The 21,157-nt window shown below is 33.4% G+C and overlaps 2 protein-coding genes and 1 long non-coding RNA gene across 16 annotated transcripts; 1 reads left to right on the top strand and 2 right to left on the bottom strand.

Moving 5' to 3' along the window:
* The first annotated feature begins 6 nt into the window (after positions 1-6).
* Positions 7-9,407, top strand: LOC108769190 (carbohydrate sulfotransferase 5). 8 transcript variants are annotated; one of them, XM_018520035.1, is made up of 9 exons: positions 7-99; positions 2,161-2,403; positions 3,839-3,982; positions 5,010-5,066; positions 5,962-6,095; positions 6,168-6,403; positions 6,490-6,688; positions 6,795-6,974; positions 7,145-9,407. In XM_018520035.1, exons 2-9 carry the CDS (start codon positions 2,365-2,367, stop codon positions 7,464-7,466), a joined length of 1,311 nt encoding a protein of 436 aa, XP_018375537.1. In that variant the 5' UTR covers positions 7-99; positions 2,161-2,364; the 3' UTR covers positions 7,467-9,407. The 8 variants fall into 8 exon arrangements, with proteins under 8 accessions (XP_018375537.1, XP_018375541.1, XP_018375540.1 ...); XM_018520036.1 differs by lacking the exon at positions 7-99 and adding an exon at positions 1,409-1,782 and having other exon boundaries at positions 5,010-5,057; XM_018520034.1 differs by lacking the exon at positions 7-99 and adding an exon at positions 1,409-1,782.
* Positions 4,796-6,189, bottom strand: LOC108769193 (uncharacterized). The gene is made up of 2 exons (XR_001940541.1): positions 6,111-6,189; positions 4,796-5,082 (listed from the first exon to the last, which is right to left on the bottom strand). It is a non-coding gene; the product is annotated as an uncharacterized LOC108769193 (long non-coding RNA).
* LOC108769192 (uncharacterized) lies at positions 6,869-15,791 on the bottom strand. 7 transcript variants are annotated; one of them, XR_001940539.1, is made up of 12 exons: positions 15,598-15,791; positions 15,191-15,294; positions 14,245-14,304; positions 13,138-13,197; positions 11,273-11,389; positions 10,983-11,093; positions 10,645-10,760; positions 10,267-10,465; positions 10,108-10,180; positions 9,867-9,917; positions 9,425-9,543; positions 6,869-6,945 (listed from the first exon to the last, which is right to left on the bottom strand). XR_001940539.1 is itself a non-coding variant. In XM_018520047.1 (6 exons), the coding sequence occupies exons 3-6, from the start codon at positions 14,298-14,300 to the stop codon at positions 11,800-11,802; spliced, it is 195 nt and encodes a 64-aa protein (XP_018375549.1). In that variant the 5' UTR covers positions 14,301-14,304; positions 15,191-15,294; positions 15,598-15,791; the 3' UTR covers positions 11,761-11,799. The 7 variants fall into 7 exon arrangements, 5 of the variants coding, with proteins under 5 accessions (XP_018375548.1, XP_018375549.1, XP_018375545.1 ...); XR_001940540.1 differs by lacking the exons at positions 13,138-13,197; positions 14,245-14,304; positions 15,191-15,294; positions 15,598-15,791 and adding an exon at positions 11,610-11,663 and having other exon boundaries at positions 10,108-10,465; XM_018520047.1 differs by lacking the exons at positions 6,869-6,945; positions 9,425-9,543; positions 9,867-9,917; ... (3 more) ...; positions 10,983-11,093; positions 11,273-11,389 and adding exons at positions 11,761-11,818; positions 12,056-12,115.
* Positions 15,792-21,157: the final 5,366 nt, after the last annotated feature.

Here is a 21,157-nt window from a genome sequence, read left to right as displayed (position 1 = left end):
CCCGCGGCTCGTTGATGCGACTCCCGTTGTCACTCCAGCGTCGTGATTGAATTCAGCTGGCCGAATGTACGGCAGCGAGTGCACGAGCACGATTCCGAGGTGAGAGAAAAAAAGAGAGACAGAGAGAATTCCATTGCATTTGGCGGACGCGATAAAGAGCGAGCCCGCCACCTCCTTTTCCACCTCCTCTTCATCCTGCTCCTCCTCTGCCACCGACCCTCATGAATTTTCGTGGCCGATGCTTATCGCCGCGTAATTATCGAAGAACGAAACGGAGAAGCGTGTCCGCCGCACTCTTGGCCGCGAGGGAGTGCAATCGACGGAGACGATTAGACGAATATGTGGTCGTAGTTCGCGCGCGCTGTCCACTGTTCGCGTCCGTTCGAAACGACATCGTTTTCCTCACCGTTCCCGGAACACGCGAGCGGAACGCATTGCTCGTGCACGTGCGATCATCCCGTAAACAAGCCGGTCTTGTTCCACCTTTCCCATACGTGCAGACGAACGAGCGATCGGAAAAAACGGCAGGAAAGTGAATTCAGTGGGGCCCGAATTATCGACACGCGAATTCTTTTCATGTTCGCGAACGCGCGAAACGTAAAACCCATTCTGCATTTGCGTAAACGTAGTATAGTACGGAAAGAACGATTTTGTTGAAGCATCTAAAATTTTAGCTAGATAAGGTAAATGTGTCAGTTAGCGGGCATTATCCTATTATTGGATAAAATAACAAAAATATTAAATATTGAGCTTTTAATAATACGTACGATCTTAAATAAATTCGTCTTATTAAGCTTTTATAAATAAATTTATTTAGAATTCTACATATCATTAAAAATTCTATTATTTCGTCCAATAATTGAGTTTGGTCGTGTCCATTACCTGTTAATTGATATATCTATTTTTCAGAGCTGAAAATAATTTTGTTGGACCATATAAACAATTACATGGAAAAATCAAGCATGATGAACAATACTGAAAATTTTGCTATTTTAGTAATCAAATTTGAGCGTCACATAATTATTTTAGTGATCCAGCAAAATTATTTTTAGATCTGTATCTAGCTACAAATTTTTAGATATCTGTTTAATAAAATCATCCTTTTCGTGTAGTTGTACAGGATTGTCACAAAAAATTCCTCATCCTAAAATTTCTTAACTTTTCCTTGATTTACAAACAAAATTTTTCGTGACTTTTTTTCCTGATGCTTTCAATATTTTGAAATTTTTTGTATTTTTATTCTGATTTAGAAATCACCTCAAATATTTTGTTGAAACAGCAATTTAACGTAGCAATGTTAATTAACATTGCTAAGTGCTAACACTGCTTATATTTAATTATTAAGTTGGTAATATTCCAAAACAATATAGGTGTGATGTACAAATATTAAACTTTTTTAAAGCTAAAAATGTTAATTTTCCAAAAAATTTTTCCCGTCTTTTTTCCCAGATGTCCTTGATTATTTCCAATTTCCCTAACAATTCTGTGATTTCCAGTTTTACGGCGGCCCTATTGTAAGAATTGATCGATTACAAAGTTGAATATTCTCTTCATGACAGATTGTGATTCATCAATTCTTATAACTACAACCATTTAACAACTATGCTTATGCAATTTTAGAATGGGTTAAAAAAATAGCTGGACGCTAAACGTGTGCGTGACTCGGTGCGCGTGTGGCGTATTTAATAGTGAATTCGGTCACTTGATCAGTGTACATTAATAGCTGCGTTATATAAAGTACTTAATGCAGCAGCATAATATAATCAACTTGGACAATGAAATGTAATACATATATCTATACTCTATTAAATAATGTGACGATATCATTATCGGGTATTTTATCGTTTCAAATATTCATATGCTTTTACATTTAACTTTGCTAATTTTACGTATAGCTTTTACTATATACTATTGTAATGCGAACTTGCTATACAAAATTCGGTAGTACACTGAAAAAAATTACTAAATTTTAATAAATATTCGTTTAAATAGTACTAACTTATATTTATTAAATATAAACATATATACTTACTTGGTACATTTAGAACCGTTTATTTAAGTATCATTTTTTATTGAGTAAATATTTATTTATTGTAAGTGAATATGTAGTTAGTACCATTCAAACAAATATTTATTGAAATATTTATAAATTTTTTTCAGAGTGTGTGTGTGTAAAGTGGGCCAAACTTTGCCTTCGTTTTGTCGACGAGGTTTTACGAATCGGGTTTCTGAATACTGCTCGCGGTTGATTTCGCATTTTTTTTTTGTCGCTATTATGCCGCGTCGCGGCAACGTGCGACAATCACCGGTATTTGGTCGCGGTGAAGAAACGGCGTTTTTCGCCAGCACAAGCTACGACGAGCCATGGCGAGGCCTCATCTAGCGGATCATATTTCGCGGAAGGTGAGACGAATCGACTCCTGTTTCTGTGCCGCCCGTTGATTTAATTCCGATCGATCGTTTCGTTGCGCTCGTGTCTTATCGCGCTCCCGTTTATCGCCGCAGAGAAGAAAGAAAAAAAAATTATCCCGAGGTTATACCCTGTAGTTATTTTATTTAATTGGACACACCGCCAATTCTTATCGCGCGATTACACAAAGAAATTTTTAATAAGTACGGGGAGACTCAGACTTGTGCGAGTTTTCATTTAATCGTGACGTAATTAATCGTGTAACGTTTAATTACTGTGAAGTTTTGCGCTTTGGACATTCGGTGAAAAATAAAACGTTGAATATTTATTTTTTTCCTGTGTCACCCTTTGAACTTTGAAGTTTCATTGTTATTCCAATCGAGGAAAAGTTCATTCATCGTATAAAATATCGAGTAAATTTACGAAATTCTATCACATTGTTTTTGTAATATGTTGTTTTTGAGTAAAGAACATATAATGATCAATGTGAGCTATTTAACTCTCCGTGATTCAACAGGAGCTTTAAATATCCAGACGAATTTTCAATTTTCAATTATTCTGCTTCAAATTCGGACACGTACAAAAAATGAAAAACACTTCAGGTCATATCATTCGTATTCGTGACTGCTAAAAAAGTATACCAGAATTTTTTCAGTTTTTTCTAGAATCTAAAAATCCTTTGGAAAAAAAAACAATCGAGCAACCCCCTCCCCCCAGTGACCCAGTTAGATTAGAAAAATAGTGAAAAAAACATTAACCATGGATAATTAAGGAGAATAAAGAAGTTAACAATTTGTTATCATGTTAATTTATTATCATGTTAAAAAATTAACTCTTAGTACACTCGATTGGATTCATTCGTGTTCTGCACATTTTTTTTCTTCGAAAAAGTAGGAGCATCAAATAATTAGTTATAGTATTTATATACAATTTTTTTTTAAATACGCAACCTTACAAATACTTTCTAAAGATATATATATAAGAATTATTTAATAATTTTTGTATATTTGTTAAAATTAATCCCGGACACGAATGACCCATCGTGTGTACCAAGAGGGTCAATAATAATAAATTAATAAAAAGTGTAATATGTACATATTATTTTATATTATTAATTTTTTAACATGAGTAAATGTATTACTAACTTTTAAACATACTGTAAATGTATTGTTAACTATTTTTATTCCTAACTATTCCATATTATTGACCGTTATTTTCCTCATGTGCGTTTGCATGTATTGCACTTGATTAACGATTATTTATAAAAATAATTTATTGTTGTCTTGATAACAATAAATAATACTTATAAATAACTGTTTTTCCGATAAAATGTCTTGTCGACACCTTTACAATCCCAATCGCGTTTCTCGCTCCGCCGTATATTGTGCATTGCGCCAATCTGCATAAATGATCTTTTGTCTTTTCAAGTTCCTGCGCTTTCTAGGATTAAGGATGTCGAAGCGGCTGAGTTTCTACTGTCTGGTAGCTCTGGCGTCCGTCTGCATCTTCTTCCTAGCATTTAACCAGCGCTACAGCAGCTACCTTGAGCATCGACTGCAGCCGGTGATATCGGTCAGTAAAAATTCGGAGGTGGGGATTGCTCTAAATTGAGTCACGCCAAACACGCTCTTTCTGACGGTAAAAGTCTAACTTTTGCACCTAACTCTCTCTCTTCTCTTTATCCATTTTTCTTGAACATTAAACGTGAAGCGACGCACAAGGAACCGACACGCGACTTCTCTTTCTCCCTGTTTCCATCTCTTTTCGTCCTTTTTCCCTTTCATGCATCGTTTTGATATCATTTACAAAATAAACCTGTTTTTTTTAGCTGAATTTTGTGCACCATTCGTCTTTCCTCTTTTTTTTTTCTCTAACGTGAAGAAAAGTAAGAGGAAAGCTAAAAGAAGTTCAGATGAAAAAATAGATTAATATCAAAGGACTCTAATAGCAAGCTATGTTATTTTGTCGTTATCTTGATGTTAAAGATCATCAGTTTGACGTCAGTTTGCTACCAGGAGAACAATTGTGGTCGCTTTAAAACATTTTGTAAATTTTAACATTTTCTATCAGAGACATCAATTTATTGGAAATCAGATCGACGTAAGTTCATGGCTTGTTTTAATTCACCTTCTTATTTAATTCAACTTATATAATAGTTAATGTTTAATAATTCGTATGAAATTTGATATCAAAAAAGACACCTGTAATATGATTAATTATCGAAGCCAGGGAGTCAATCATGTAACTTTCTAAGGTGGAAATGTATGTATGTACACACATACATACAAAAACTTTTCACTTTTCACATTTCCGCTCAAAAGAAAGTTACATAATCGATACCTAGCATGTTTGCGCGTAGACTGACACTTTTTTTATCATTTACTCTCACTCTTAATAATACGATAGATTCACAATATAAGTAATTTCGCTGCTCGCACTTGCATTCTTTGAAAACATTAACACGCTATCTAGAGAAAGAGGGAGAAAGATCATTATCTTATATCACGATTATTCCATCAGCGATATATTCGTGTACACAACGCGAGACGCACAATAGAAACGCTAAAACGTCGATGCTTTTTTCTCTTCCTCGATATAGGATGTTGAGATAAGGCCGCGGACCACCAAAATCCAAGAGCCGGTAACGGTAAGCCAGGTATGCACGTATCGATCTGAATGCGAAAATGCTACCACTTGTTATTAATGACTGTTTGCTGATAGAATGCCATTTATCGTTAGAGTGCCTTATCTTATCACAGTATGCATAAATAAATAGTCACGCCTCCTTCTTACAGATGTAACTTCTTTTTTCTATTACCAATTTTTTTTCTATGTTACTAATTCTAACGTATAGTAAAACGTATATTTTTGTTATTTTTTAAAACTTATTTATATTTAAAAAATATTATTAACGACACACACACACACGTTGCTTTTAACCGATAGAAGCAAATAAAATAGAATAAGTAAAAAAACAGAAGTACTTTATATTTTTAATAAAGAAAATTAATTCGCGTTTTAATTTAAAACTTTATCTTCCTTTATTGCATGATGCCGCGTACTAAGATTTACTTATTGAATTATGTTATTATTTTGTAACGCATTTGTAACTATTCATTATATATATATTTTTACTTGTGTTAGCTTTTTACTGACGCATTTTCCTTGTTTCTGTATTATGAATTTAAATGTCTACTTTGCTTGTTTATGAACGATAATTATCATCTTTATTACATTTTATATTCCATTTTTTAAATATAAAAACATGAAGATATAAATACTGTTTTAAAATAAACTAACACTCGTATAAATCATATAACTTTTAAATTTGTCTTTGTAAAACTAATGAAGCGATTGAACGGCTTGCTGTAGAAATTTGCTTTTATGTGATTAAATCTCGAAATGTGAATTTATTTGTTTATTCTTGTTTAGGATGTTATCGCATACCTGTTACGAAGATCTAATAACTTTTAATACTGCATTTATGTAATGTTGCTAACAAATAGAGAGTAAATTTTCTATTTAGTAATTGGCCCTAATCTGCTTTTTAGGCGTATATTACGGGATCCACGGACAACGCCACGATCACCGAAATTCAAGAGGTGGTTGATCAACAAAGGAGGGCGATTAAAAGAGAAATGGAAAATTATGAATATCCAAACGGAAAATATGGGATAAATGTGAGGTAAATTATACGCACCAGAACATAACTTCGTATCGTTGAAAATTGAAACGTTTAACCATTATCTGCTTATAGCAAACTTGAAGATTTAGTGATGGAGAAGGGTGGTAGACCTATGAGAAGCATAATTCTGACGAGTTGGAGAAGTGGCAGCACGTTCCTCGGTGATGTGGTAAACGCACATCCGGGCAATTTTTATCATTACGAACCGTTGCTCGACTATGGAATTGTGCAAATCCGAGGGTCGCCGCTCGCCGAAGAATCCTTGACAAGGATACTCTCTCTGTTAAATTGTGAATACAAGGAGCTTGGTATATAATTTCACATATCTTTAAATTTCTATTCGCTTGAAGGCGCATCGTTTAATGATTGCGTACAATTGTAATTATCGTAATAGATCGGTACCTGGATTATGGGAAGACTCATCATTGGGTATTTAATCATAATACGCATTTATGGCGGCAATGCCAAGCACATAAACGCATTTGCTGGGATCCGCGTTTCGTCTCCAAGTTTTGCCGACTCTTTCCGTTCCAATCGATGAAGCTTGTGCGGTTGAGGTTGCATGCGGTAGAGAGTCTTTTGGCCGAAGAAGAGTAAGAAATTATATGACAATCATGAGAAGACATTTTTTAAATTTAATTTAAACTTATATAATTTATATTCTTTTGAACCATAAAAATGTGTCTATTTGTATTGCAGTCTAGGTGTACGACTAGTTCTACTCATTCGTGATCCGAGAGGCATTCTGCAATCCAGAAAGCATAGGGAATGGTGTCCTGCTAAACCCGATTGCTCCGATCCAACTTTGGTTTGCGGAGACATGGTATCGGACTTCAACGCGGCAGTAGAACTGTCGAAAAAATATCCCCGTTCTTTCAGGTATAGCACTGCATATATCATTAAAAAATTTTCCGAATCATATATTCGGTATTTACAAAAATTTATCTTACACGCAACTTTCAAACGACTTGTTAAAATCATCACCTACTTTATTAGTGATAATTTTATTGATACGAAAGACTCAAATTCAATCTTTGTGTGATAAACAGAGTAGTGCGTTACGAGGATCTGTCTGTGGATCCCTACAAGCACGTGCAGGAGCTTTACAATTTTTACGGTTTGAACTTTCACGTAAACGTGAAGAAATTCCTGGACACGCACACGAAGAATGATGTGGGCGGTGTGTCAAGCACTTTCCGGAATTCCAAAGTCGCGCCATTTCACTGGAGGACCGACTTAGACTTCGAAGAGGTCCGTGAAATACAGAAGGTATGCGCGACCGCTATGCGATTGTGGGGATATGTGATGGCCTTAAATTCCACTCACCAAAAAGACTTCGACCCTATCACAAATTACCGACTCCAGTTGTGACAACTGGCAGACGACATGCTCAATGTAGATATGATGTATAGTATATCGGTATAACGAACGGCAGCGGTCAAAAATGCCGTAGTTCATATAAATATTCTATAAAAGGTGCTAGCGGTCCCTCAGGAAGATAGCCATGTAATGGAAATGAATGTTGATTCATTCGACAGAAAAATTCGGGAATTTTTAGCTTTGGAACGCTAAGGTTTATCGACAAGAAGTTTCTACTTCTTTGAAAGGACGGAAACAAGATACGTTCGTAATTTTATATCGTATGATTAACGATCTAAACCACAGGGTGTTAGAATAAAATCCTGAGAGCTTGACACAAATTATGTCTAACCATATCGCAAACGCAAACGCAGGTGCACTCAAAACATCTAAATATTATGAATTTTTCAGGAGAGAGGAAGGGTATTTTGTGTCTAAAATGTATAAACTAATATATTCATTAATATTAATTGTAATTATAGATAGCTTGTAAAGAGATTTGTAATGATCGTTACAGTATCTTTTTACATCTTTAAGAAATATTCCACATATATAAGAAAATGAAATTTTTATATCGATTACGGAACACAAAGTGCACCCACTCCTTGGATTCATACGAAATCATCGCTAAAAACAAGACGACCAAATCTAATTTTTTAACTTGCTGATCAATAGCTGCGTTCAGCAAAGAAAGTGACTTTGCAACTGTACCATTTTTTAATGTGATTGGTCTTACTCTTAATTTCTCACTAGATCTAAATGTATAAATCATATAAAATGTATAATCATATTAAAGAATCTTACAACAGTTGCAAAGCTGCTTTTTCTGCCAATGCAGCCATTGGTACATGACAGTACTACATTACGAACGTGGAAATACACTCACACTGTGGAAGAATATTTATCTAATAAGGAATGTATCGTATTCGAAAAGAGTTTAGCTATAAACTGTGAACGAAAACTGAATTTCATAATGTTAGAATCGTATCTTGTAATATCATCGACAATGTTGGAAATTTATTTCTGCACCGTCTGACGGGAAATTCCTACCAATATTCAATGTGATTCACGAAAGGACAAGTACGAACACAATATCAATTAGCTTGTTCATTCCATGGAACACTCGATCTTATCTCTTGTTCATGTGGCGATCATGACGTTTGAGAAAACGATCAGGCGGCGTCAAGGACGATAACATGAGTTTCCATTCCACCGGCCTTCGATGCGGCCGACGAATTATTACAGAAGTATATAGATGCGACCAACTTGCCCGCGAACTCGTGGATTTTTATAATGTACATAGTCATAATAGCATTGCACACTTTAGATAACAAAATAGAGGTATTACCGTGAGCTGTTCGTTGGCGATTTAGAATAAGTACTTTTTTGAATCTTTACACGCTATATATTGATTATCTGGGACAGCCTGGCTGGCTGGCACACCCTCTGTTATGTACTGTAGTATATTTACGTTATATATTATATATAATTTTGAGATTGTATTCCTCGCGTCCTTGTGTTATGCACCGAGCGCTAAATTATTATCAGCTCTCTGTGATCGATCAGACCTTACCACGCGTTCACTTAAAGTAGGATCGATTTCAATAAGCGTATATCATGTTATTAAATATTATACATAATAGTTTGGATATTCTGGGAATCGAGATGTTACGATCCGCCTCTCTTATTTTGGAGGACAGTTTTATTCGCCAAGATCTTGACCCTAATTATTATTTACGTTGTTCCATTGTCACTTTGCATGAAACGAAAATTAATAAAATTAATGTGATGTTTCTCGTACATACGTACGAATGAGATATCTGGCGATAGCGTTGCGCACAATGTTGACGAGTCATCGACGCAATGTTAATACAAATTTGCAATACCTTGGTGCAATCTCACACCAATAACACTATTTATCGAATGGGTATCTAGTCCAAAAGGAACGCGTATTACTTTGCATTTTGTACCTTAGATGTAAAGGTTCTCCAATAAAAGAATCATATTTCTATGGAATATATTCTCTATTTCATCTCGTTTATCATACAACCTACGAGCCATATTTCCTTTTACCTTCTACTTGCTTTTCCTAAAAAGTAAAACAAACTTTTCAAGTAACAAAATATACTAAAACTAATTATTAATTTATTTTATCTATTGTTTCAGTAAGTTTTTAATTATCACTACACAATCATAGCGTATATTTATAAAAAGCATCATTAAAAAATATAACATAAATGACATGAATGTTTCCTGACGAGTTTTAGCTTTTCTTTGCGTTGCAATGATTTAAATCTCTTTTGATTTCATATATATATATTATAAATATTATAAATATTAATAAATTCATATTATAAATATTAATAAAAAAACTTAGACGTTATATAAACTATACTAATGTTAATTTGTTACCTGTAATTCAAATATTCTCTTAAAGTGCTAAGGTCCCATTTAATAGCTCATCTGCAACCAAAATAGTAATCTTAAAATCGAATATAAAAAAGAGAATTCTTTTTTTTCTAACAACAAGATCAGCGAGGGCAAGAACCAATCAGAGAAAATCAGTATAGCGTATAATTAATAACATCATATTTTATATTTTATGATATTCCTAATATAATTTATGTAATTAATTATTTTTTTTAATATTTACTTTCAAATAGTGATGACGTGTGACTCCGTGTAAAACCAACTGATTCGTAAATAGTGGCTCCCAGGTTCTATAACTAGATAATCAAAGAGGAAATTTTTAGATTCTTCTTTTCTATTTCCCTGTAAATTTCCAGTCCATTGGTAAGGTAAATTACAATACCACGATTTAAGGTACAATTTCCCTGCTGAAATAAGCGACAGATCCGTCGCTCTTATTCCAGTAGCTGAAATTTTGTAGTTTGAACAGTTTTAACTGTAAGCATCGAACGCTGTCGTCCCTTCCACTACTACCTTCGAATAGTATCTATACGGATCACACACACACAATTGCATTGTTACCGCATTGCAAATTAATCAATCTGAAATTAAAACAAAATATTCCTTATATACAAAATATTTTTACAAAAAAAAATGAAAATAATTACATTTCGATATCAGATTAAAAGTTAGCAGCAAGGAATTCTCAGACATATGCTTGTCAAAATTATAATCATCATACAATTAGAAAAATGTATTAAAAACAAGAAACAGTCCTTACTTTATAAAAAATGTCATTTTGATGTACAATTTATATTATTGCAATTATGTTGAGCATAATGAATATTAACATCTTCAAATTCTTCCTTACACGCTCTCTTGCATATTTCTCACATTCTGAAAAAAAAAAATTATTTCCGTTAGTCTTGAAGGTTATTCACTTTAATTGCGTCATTAGTAATACATATTAATCTATCAGGAAATCATTTTATCACCATGTTTTTACGTAAGACAGGGATAACTATTTATTCATCACGTCTTAATTATCTAGATAATAAAGTTGACTTTTACAATACAACGTTATCTTTCTTTTCTTTTATTAAGAAATTTTAGACTTACATAATTCTTATTGCTCAAACACTGTTGTCTCTTCCACTACTACCTTCGAATAGTATCTATACGGATCACACACACACAATTGCATTGTTACCGCATTGCAAATTAATCAGTCTGAAATTAAAACAAAATATTCCTTATATACAAAATATTTTTACAAAAAAAAATAAAAATAATTACATTTCGATATCAGATTAAAAGTTAGCAGCAAGGAATTCTCAGACATATGCTTGTCAAAATTATAATCATCATACAATTAGAAAAATGTATTAAAAACAAGAAACAGTCCTTACTTTATAAAAAAATGTCATTTTGATGTACAATTTATATTATTGCAATTATGTTGAGCATAATGAATATTAACATCTTAAAATTCTTCCTTACACGCTCTCTTGCGTATTTCTCACATTCTGAAAAAAAAAAAAATTATTTCCGTTAGTCTTGAAGATTATTCACTTTAATTGCGTTATCAGTAATACATATTAATCTATCAGGAAATCATTTTATCACCACGTTTTTACGTAAGACAGGGATAACTATTCATCACGTCTTAATTATCTAGATAACAAAGTTAACTTTTACAATACAACGTTATCTTTCCTTTCTTTTATTAAGAAATTTTAGACTTACGTAATTCTTATTGAGGAATCCATAGATGTTGTTCAAGTCAAATTTCGAAAAAAGGTCTTAAACTAGTGCTAAAATGTCATAAACCAATCAAAGAGCATTTTAAGACATTATTTAAAGCAGTCTTGAAATTAAGAACAGACTATGAATACTGGCCATAGTTTCTCATCTTGTGATTAAGTTTTTTCTTCATTCATTTTTCAGATGAATATCTAAAATAAAAAATATACTACATATATAATATATGTATATCGCTTTTTTTTATTTTCTCATTAAAATTAATATTTGTCAGAAATAACATTTGCGTCACATGCATTCAGATTGACTGTAGGCGGTTTTGTTTATATTCTCATCATGCGTGTATCGTTAATTAATACTGACAAAAATTATTACATATATAGTACAAAATATGTACTTTTTAAATTTAAGTGGTAACATGGATAACTTACATAAATGTCCGATTTGAAGAAGGAAATTTATAACAAGTCGCAATCTGCTCTTCCATGTTTCTACATAAATGAGATACATGTACATTAGAATGTATTCTCTCTATAATATATCGAAAAAATAAAATAGAAACAATTTTATCAGTCAACTGAATCAGTCACAGTTCTCAGACTGGGGCAGTAACAGTTCATCATATTTATTTATGGGTATATATCGATTGCACACATTACTAACTGACTAATTTAAAATAATATAATCTCATTAGTGAAGCAGTGAAAAATTACTAGGAACAGGCCGATGTGAGTGCTGTGTGCAAGTGCACCGCTTCCTTTATTTATATAACCGGTATTCTTAGTCAGTTCCTATATTAATAAATACGGTATTAAAATGTTTTAAATAAATCACAGAATAGTATATATATACTAACATTTTAAAACATTACTTAAAGGGTTGTTTACAATAAAAGTATAGTAAATTATGTAAGCCGTAAGAAATTGACCAATCACAGTTGAATGCGAGAACAATCGATTATAAATGGCCAATTTTTTATAGCTTACCACAGAATATGACTCCTACTGTAGACAGCCAATAAGACTCGAAATAAAAACGGATTATGAATATCTGCCGTAGTCTGTTCATATTTTAAGACCGTCTTAAGTAATATCTTAAGATGCTAATATGTGATTGGTTCGTGATATCTTAAAACCATACTTAAGATGATCATATATGTACATTGTTAGACAATGCATTCTTAACTTAAAATATAAAAACCAACTATATGAATACTATCCATATATTTATGCGAATGTACAAAGGGAGACATGTTGAGGAAGAGAGGGTACTTGCTTCCATTCCTCTAAATTTTGACCAAGAGGAATATTTATGAAAATTATTTTTATGACGAAAAGTTATATGCTCATTAGCTTATGCATTATTCGTGAGAAAGTTTGCTGAAAATCTTTGGACATTGGCTTTAATATAAATATTTTAATAAGTTTTGTGTAATATAATACAAAAAATTATTACATAAATATTACAAAACAATATGTAATTTTAAATTTAAATGATAACATAGATAACTTACATAAACGTCCGATTTGGAGAAGAAATTTGTAACAGGTCACAAATCTGCTCTTCCATCTTTCTATATAAATGAGATACATGTATATTAGAATGTATTCTCTCTATAATATATCGAAAAAATAAAATAGAAACAATTTTATCAGTCAACTGAATCAGTCACAGTTCTCAGACTGGGGCAGTAACAGTTCATCATATTTATTTATAGGTGTATATAGATTGCCCACATTACTAACTGGCTAATTTAAAATAATATAATCTCATTGATGAAGCAGTGAAAAATTACTAGGACAGGCCGATGTGAGTGATGTGTGCAATTGAACTGTGTGCAAGTGCACCGTTTCCTTTATTTATATAATCGGTATTCATAGTCAGTTCTTATATTTAATAAATACGGTGTTAAAATGTTTTAAATAAATCACAAAATAGTACTAACATTTTAAAATATTACTTAGTCATTTACAATGAGAGTAATACAGTAAATTGTGTAAGCCGTAAGAAATCGACCAATCACAGTTGAATGTGAGGAGAACAATTGAACTATGAATGATCAATTTCTTATAGCTTACTACAGGTAATATTCTAATATTACTCCTACTGTAGACAGCCAATGAGACTCAAAATAGAAACGGATTATGAATATCTGCCATAATCTGTTCATATTTTATGACCGTCTTAAGTAATATCTTAAGATGCTAATGTGATTAGAGAGTTTGTGATATCTTAAAACAATACTTAAGATGATCATATATGTATATTCTAGACAATGCATTTTTAACTTAAAATATAAAAACCAACTATATGAATACTGTCCATATATGTATGCGAATGTACAAAGAAAGGTACGTAGAGGAAAAGAAAGTACTTGCTTCCATTCCTCTAAATTTTGACAAAGAGGAATATTTATGAAAATTATTTTTATAACGAAAAGTTATGACGAAATGCTCATTAGCTTATGCATTATTCGTGAGAAAGTTTGCTGAAAATCTTTGGACTTTGGCTTTAATAGAAATATTTTAATAAGTTTTGTGTAATATAATATAAAAAATTATTACATAAATATTACGAAATATGTACTTTTTAAATTTAAATGATAACACAGATAACTTACATAAACGCCCGATTTGGAGAAGAAATTTGTAACAGGTCACAAATCTGCTCTTCCATATTTCTATATAAATGAGATACATATATATTAGAATGTATTCTCTCTACAATATATAAAAAAAATAAAATAGAAACAATTTTATCAGTCAACTGAATCAATCACAGTTCTCAGACTGGGGCAGTATCTTGTTCATCATATAATTTTTAATAAATTTTTGCTCTCCCTCTCCCCCAACTGAAATCTTGGGTATGTCAATTACATCAAATATCGATTAAAGAAACAAAATTATCTTTTTCCACATTAATTGAAGTACAGCAAAAAAAAACCAAATCTATTCACAAACAGGATATTATCGCATGTTTTTAGTTCGCATTGCATACTCCAATATGCTCCAACATATTCCTACCATAGCTTCTTAGGTCTGCTTTCTGTGGCTGAACTAGTGTACACTTTTGGAACTTGAAGTAAGATGGATATATGTTCGATATTTGTTGAAAGTGAGAAAGAGTGCTAGTGCAGTCTAGTGCAGGAACAGAAAACAGGCTACTAGTTACTCTAATGAGCAGTTTGGAATGAATAGAAACTATGGTAGGAGCATGTTGAAACATGTTGGAGTATGCAACGCAAACAAAACTATAAAAACATGTGGTAATTTCCTATTTGCAAATAAATTTAATTTTTTTTGCTTTAGTACCTTAATGAGTTAAGAATTCTATCTTTAAATCTTGTGTATTTCATAAAATAATCTCTATTTTTCTGCATTTAAATTAATATAATTAATAATAAAACAATGGAAAAATTTTACATTAGGCAATATTCTCAAATGCAATTCCAAGATTGTACATCTGCAGATGGTTGAAATGATTCAAAATGCAACTCAAACGAGAATGTGTGTGGCAGAGCAAGAATCGAAATCCTTTCTCAAACATAAGAAAAACAAAATACTCACTAAAACAATTGTGATGATAAGCACAAGCTATTTAGTGGCTCTGCCATATCTTCGATATGAGAGAAAGACAGCAAAGAGAGGAAGGCAGCTCTACAAACCCAGCACTAAAAGAGAAACGGGAACTAAAATCGCGATGGTGTTAAAAGCATGCGACGATACGTCGCCGTAGGAATTGGTGTGATCAGAGAAACGTAAGGATCATAATCAAGAGACAATCATACGAACGAGACAAAAATGTTCATCATGTTGGAACGAAACGGGACGTGCTCAAGCTCTGCGCCGAAATATAATTGAAAAATACAATCGAGATTATTAAATTCAGGAAAAATTGTGCGCAGGAAACCTATCGCGAGATACCCGGGCGAAGTGTGCACGCGGATGACGACGGATTTCGAAAATAATCTCACCTTTCCATGGTAAGCCAGGACGTGCAACATGTGCAAGGACGCCAACGACGCGTCCTCCGAGAGATCCAGTCGCAGAATGAACGATCAACGAAGGCGGTTATATTTGATCGAGAAAAACTTCCGGCAGTGTTGTTAGACGGACTGGGTTTCAGACGCATGCGTGTCCACTGTCCAACGTAACTTCAGTAACGTATCGGTCACTAGTAAATAGGAGATCATTAGCCCGGATCCTCATACGGGCAACAGCGTTCGGTGTCAAAGCGCTGTTGCCCGTATGAGGATCCGGGCTTAGTCGCCTATGTTAAATTTTTTCAAAAATGTTGAAAATTTTAATATATTTTACATATTTTACATATGTATACATATATGTAAAATATATGAAATATATTAAAATTTTCAACATTTTCAATCCTAATGCTGGATTCACACTGCATCCGATTTGCGTCGTACGACGCACATCGAATGCAGTGTGAATCCAGTATAAGCGACTAATAATCTTTTATTTACTAGTGTGACTGGTACGTTACTGAAGTAAAGCGGGGAGCACAGACTCTTGCATAACGCATAACACATGAGGCATAAGAAATTGAACCAACCAGAGTTCTCTATTATATGGAAGGGAAAGAAACGGAAAACTTCGATTGGTACATATTCTTATGCATTACGTGTTATGCGTTATGCAAGAGTCTGTGCTCCCCGCTTTACGTTGGACTCGAATGCATCTGAAACCCAGCCCGTCTAAAGGTACCTTTTCATGCTGACGCTCGACGCTCATTTTCGGCGTCAAAATATGTCACGTGATAGAAATTAGCGAATATCAAGCGTCAATTTTGATCTCGTGATTTATTTTGACGCTGAAACCGAGCGTCGAGCGTAAGCATAAAAAGGCACCTTAAAGGTGCCATTACATGGCAGCGTTAAGCTGGAAACACAATAGACACAGGCAATAGGCACAGGCAACAGGGAATAACGAGCCGTCATATCAGAACTGGGATATAATATCGAACTTATATCCCAAAGGTCTGATTGGACGGCTCGTTATTCCCTGTTGCCTGTGCCTATTGCCTGTGTCTATTGTGTTTCCAGCTTTAAGCATCGAGCGTCGAACATCGTGAGCTTACTATTCGCTAAAAACAGGTCACGTGATCAAAATTGATGAATAGCAATCTCACGATGCTCGACGCTCGATGCTTGACGCTGCCATGTAAAAGTACCATAACAACACTGGCTTCCGGCACATCTGCGCATACTCCAGATCGTTATGGAGGATTTACATGAAGCCATTAAGTCGATATTTCGACCAATCGCTGAATTCGCGAAAATTTATTTTATGGACAACGAGATCATAAGCTTGTATTTTTTAGTTGAACTTTTGCATCAGTTCATTTTTCTTCCTCTTCTTTTCTTCTGGAGAGAAAAGGAAGAAAGATCAACTGGTGCAAAGTTCAGTTGAAAAGAACAAACCTCATGGCTGCGATCAAATTTTCATTATAAATGCTTTAAAGCTGGAATTTCATCTGACGCTACGACACTCATTTTCAGCGTCACAACAGGTCACCTGATCAAAATTGACGCTTGATATTCGTCAATTTTGAACATGTGACCTGTTTTGACGCTGAAAATGAGCGTCGAGCGTCAGCATGAAAATCCAGCTTAAAGCATTTTTTTGATTGGCCAATAAGGAGAACGAATTTTACAAATCAATTAGTCAAAAAACGCTTTAAAACATTTGTAGCTTTGTGTTGACCGTACCCCATATTTTCCATCGCAATGAAATGTATTTAATTGATTTCCTTCGATTTTATTTAGAGAGATTTCGATTTTATTCCTTTGAGAGAATTTAACATAATCTGTTAATAATTAATTATTAAATTAATATTGTAATAATTATATTAAATTAAAACAATTAAAAATATTAATAATTATAATCTGCGAGAAATATTTATAAAGAGCAATTTTAATTAACTAAACTGATTCATCTATTATGTTTATTTTCTAGTTTAAACTTATCCCTATAAAGTGAAAATTTTTTTTCAGAATTTTTTAATAGAAATTTAAGCATTTCAGAAAAATTAAGAAAACCTTTTCTAAAAATCTTTCATATATACAAATTATTCTAAAATATTTTAAAATTTGTATAGTTATAAAGATTTCTCATTCTGTAATTTCTGAAAAAATACCTTAAACTTTTTCAAATTTTATGATATTTTATTAGAAAAAATGAAATAAGAATAAGTATTATTTAACTATTTAATAGAATGTATATATTTCAACAAGTAGAATTAAGTAATCCACTGTTTTGAAAGATATATATTATGTTCTAAAAAATGTTGCTAATTTTCAGCTTATTTTATCTCGAAAAACGCCGAAAATGGCCCTTTTCAATTAGTTTCTCTTTGAATAATATAGAGAGAAACCTAAACGGCTGAGAATTAATGCGTGTTTAAAAATTTAACTTTGAAGTGAATGAAATCTGTTTACTGACCCTTCTATCTGCACAAAATGTGCACATACAACTATTACCATTGCTATTTTTGGCGGGTAATACTGAATACATCAACGGTCTTTCTTTTTAGATTTTTGAGAGACTATGGCCCGTATTCAGAACGCGCTTACAATGATGTTAGCACGCTACATACTATCCTTTACGTCACGTATATTATAGAATTTCAGCGATAAAAACGTTTTCTGAATACGGGCCTATCTCTTCATATCACCCCTGTCGATTACAATCGACGGTCCTCTTTTTGACTTTAGCAAACTGACATTAAATCATTACAATTACGCTTGTGTATGAAATAGAAAACGACATTAGGTTTTTTGTATAATATACGCAACATTGGAAAATGGACTCAACGAAATTATATCGACATTAATCTTGCAAATTATTGAATGAGCATAATGTATGCTTATAATTATATCATAATGCATTTAATATTTAATAAATAAAACTAAGTAAAGTCATATTGCTGTTAATATTTTGATTTGAAGAATATTATTATACAGAATTTTATAAGTAATAGATATGTGTATTTTTAAATTTGCAAAATGTTTGAGTGATCCACAAATTATAATTTATATTTAATATTTTTTAAAACAATTTAGCTTTTTCCTGTTACCATCGAAATCGCCCATACATCCATTTTCCGCCTGCAGTATCTTTTGACACAATTCTCTGTGTTATGATTTTATTAACAAGGTCAAAAAATGGACGTAGCGTAGTTCCCAAAAATAGATGTAAAAAAAGTCGGCATACCTAGAGTCCCTATAATGAGAGTCAAGACATAATACCGAAAGGACGCCATTGCTGGGCGCCGGCCGGAAACAGCACAAATAACACATGACACAAATAGATGCGTTCACGCCTGTTTGTACTACTACACCATGAAACAGTTGCTCGCATTTCAAGGCCGTCTACAATACACGGAGTAAGAAGTAAGAGTAAGAAATTGACCAATCACAGTCGAATGTGAGAAGAATAATCGACTGTGATTGGTCAATTTCTTACTCTTACTTCTTACTCCGTGTATTGTAGACGGGCCTTGATGTTCTGACTTGCGGCTTATTGTAGAAGGACTGTAAGGAGAATACTCGATTGGAATTGGTCAGTTTCCTACGACTTAAAGCCCATTCTACAATTGCGTAAGTGTAGTTGTAAATAGTTGTAGTTGTAAAAATTGATCAATCACTGTCGAATATGAGAAGAATATTCAACTGTGATTGGTCAATTCTTACAACTACAATCACTTACAACTACGCTTACGTAATTGTAGAATAGGCTTAAGACTCCATGACCATCTACGACTTCTATGTAGAGGACCCTTCACACATCGAAAGCGCCTAGAAATGGCGGCGACCAATCACGAGGGCGTCGCCCTTCATGTCTTGACTCTCATTATAGGGACTCTAGGCATAGCCTCTCTCAAGTTTTTCTCTGGCGATACTCTCGCGGTACCAAAACTACCAAATGCCACCAATGCGCCACTAGAGTCAGACGTGGCTGGAGTGACCTAGTCCGAAGTGTCCTAACCTTACGTCAAAATTTGTCATTCATACGTATTATTCGTCGTTGTGATAACTTGGAGTTTCGTGGAAAACAACAACGACACCGATAACGATGCTGTCATTGAGACGCGATTAATCTATAAGTGCTAAAGTGACGAAGTGACATCCCACGAAAAATACCCAGTGCCATGAAAATATCTTCGCCCACCGAGTGATGACACCTAGATTGCTGTTTCCTGCGGTGCGTAAACATCAGTAAACACTGTCCTAATCGCATCTTATCGCATTCTCGCTATCCTATATACGCACGACTCTAAAACCCGATAATGAAAAACACACCTTCAATACGCTGTTCTAATATATAATACATTTTGCCTTAATTTTAAATCTCAAGTCTGTATATCGTCAGCCAGTAATTGTAAAATGGTAGAGAATTTAATGTGATTGCATTGTAGGAGGAAATTGAGTGACCGATATTTGAGACCAGCCTGTTCGTGCGTACATTTATTTAAAACAATGATGGAGTTGAGTCATAGTCTGACCCTCAATGAGGATGCTCTTAATCAAATCCCAGAGGCTAAGCGACCGGTTTTCATCTTTGAATGGTTACGCTTTTTAGACAAAGTTTTGGTCGCTGCTCAAAAGGTATCAGTTTAAAAAAGTTTAACATTGATGGTCCAGTTTATATAAGCTGTCCAGTTTATTATTAACGAGAGATATGATTGAAATTATTTATTTAATAATACCTATGATAAATTTTTAATCATGCTAAATATTTGCAGAGTGATATTAAAGGATGTCAGCAAAAGTTAGTGGAGCAATTGACGAGGCATATGCAAGGAGCACCAGGTCCACCAACTCGACGTCTCATTGCAAGGTGCCTAGCAACTTTGTTCAGTGTAGGCGACACATTCCTGCTGTTTGATACTGTCAACAAATGCAATGATATCTTGAGGAATAAGGATGATTCACCAAGTTTTCTACCCACAAAACTGTGAATATTGTTAATTTTATTAATAACAAATTTGATGTAATTCTGCAATATGTATACATACATGCTGTTTACCTAGAGCTGCTATTTGCTGTGTGGGATGTATGTATGAGAAATTGGGAAGAATGATGGGCAGGTCATATGAGGAAACTGTACAGATCCTAATAAAGTCCTTACGTTCTGCTGAATCACAGACACGGATAGAAATTATGCACACGTTAGAGAAGGTGACAGTATTGTTAAAAATTTTTGTAACTATCTAAATAAAATATGTTTGTAATTTAATGTATATTTGTCCTATAATTAGGTGTGTGCTGGAATGGGATCTGCGATAACTAATGTGCATAAGGAAATATACAAAGTTTCCAGGCATTACCTGACCGATAGAGTGATGGCAGTAAGATGTGCTGCTGCGAAGGTACTTATATTTATAAAAGAAATGTTGATTATTTGCTCTATTTTTCTATATTTACCATAATTTATTTTTACAGTGTTTGTTGGAAATGTTGAATCATGCTCCGTTTTTATATACGACCGAAATCGAAAGCGTTGCAACACTGTGCT

This window comes from Trachymyrmex cornetzi, unplaced genomic scaffold, assembly GCF_001594075.2.
Source record: "Trachymyrmex cornetzi isolate Tcor2-1 unplaced genomic scaffold, Tcor1.1 scaffold875, whole genome shotgun sequence".
NCBI classification, from domain to species: Eukaryota; Metazoa; Arthropoda; class Insecta; order Hymenoptera; family Formicidae; genus Trachymyrmex; species Trachymyrmex cornetzi.
The sequence above is the reverse complement of the archived record's forward strand: the minus strand, read 5'-3'. Positions and strand labels throughout refer to the sequence as shown.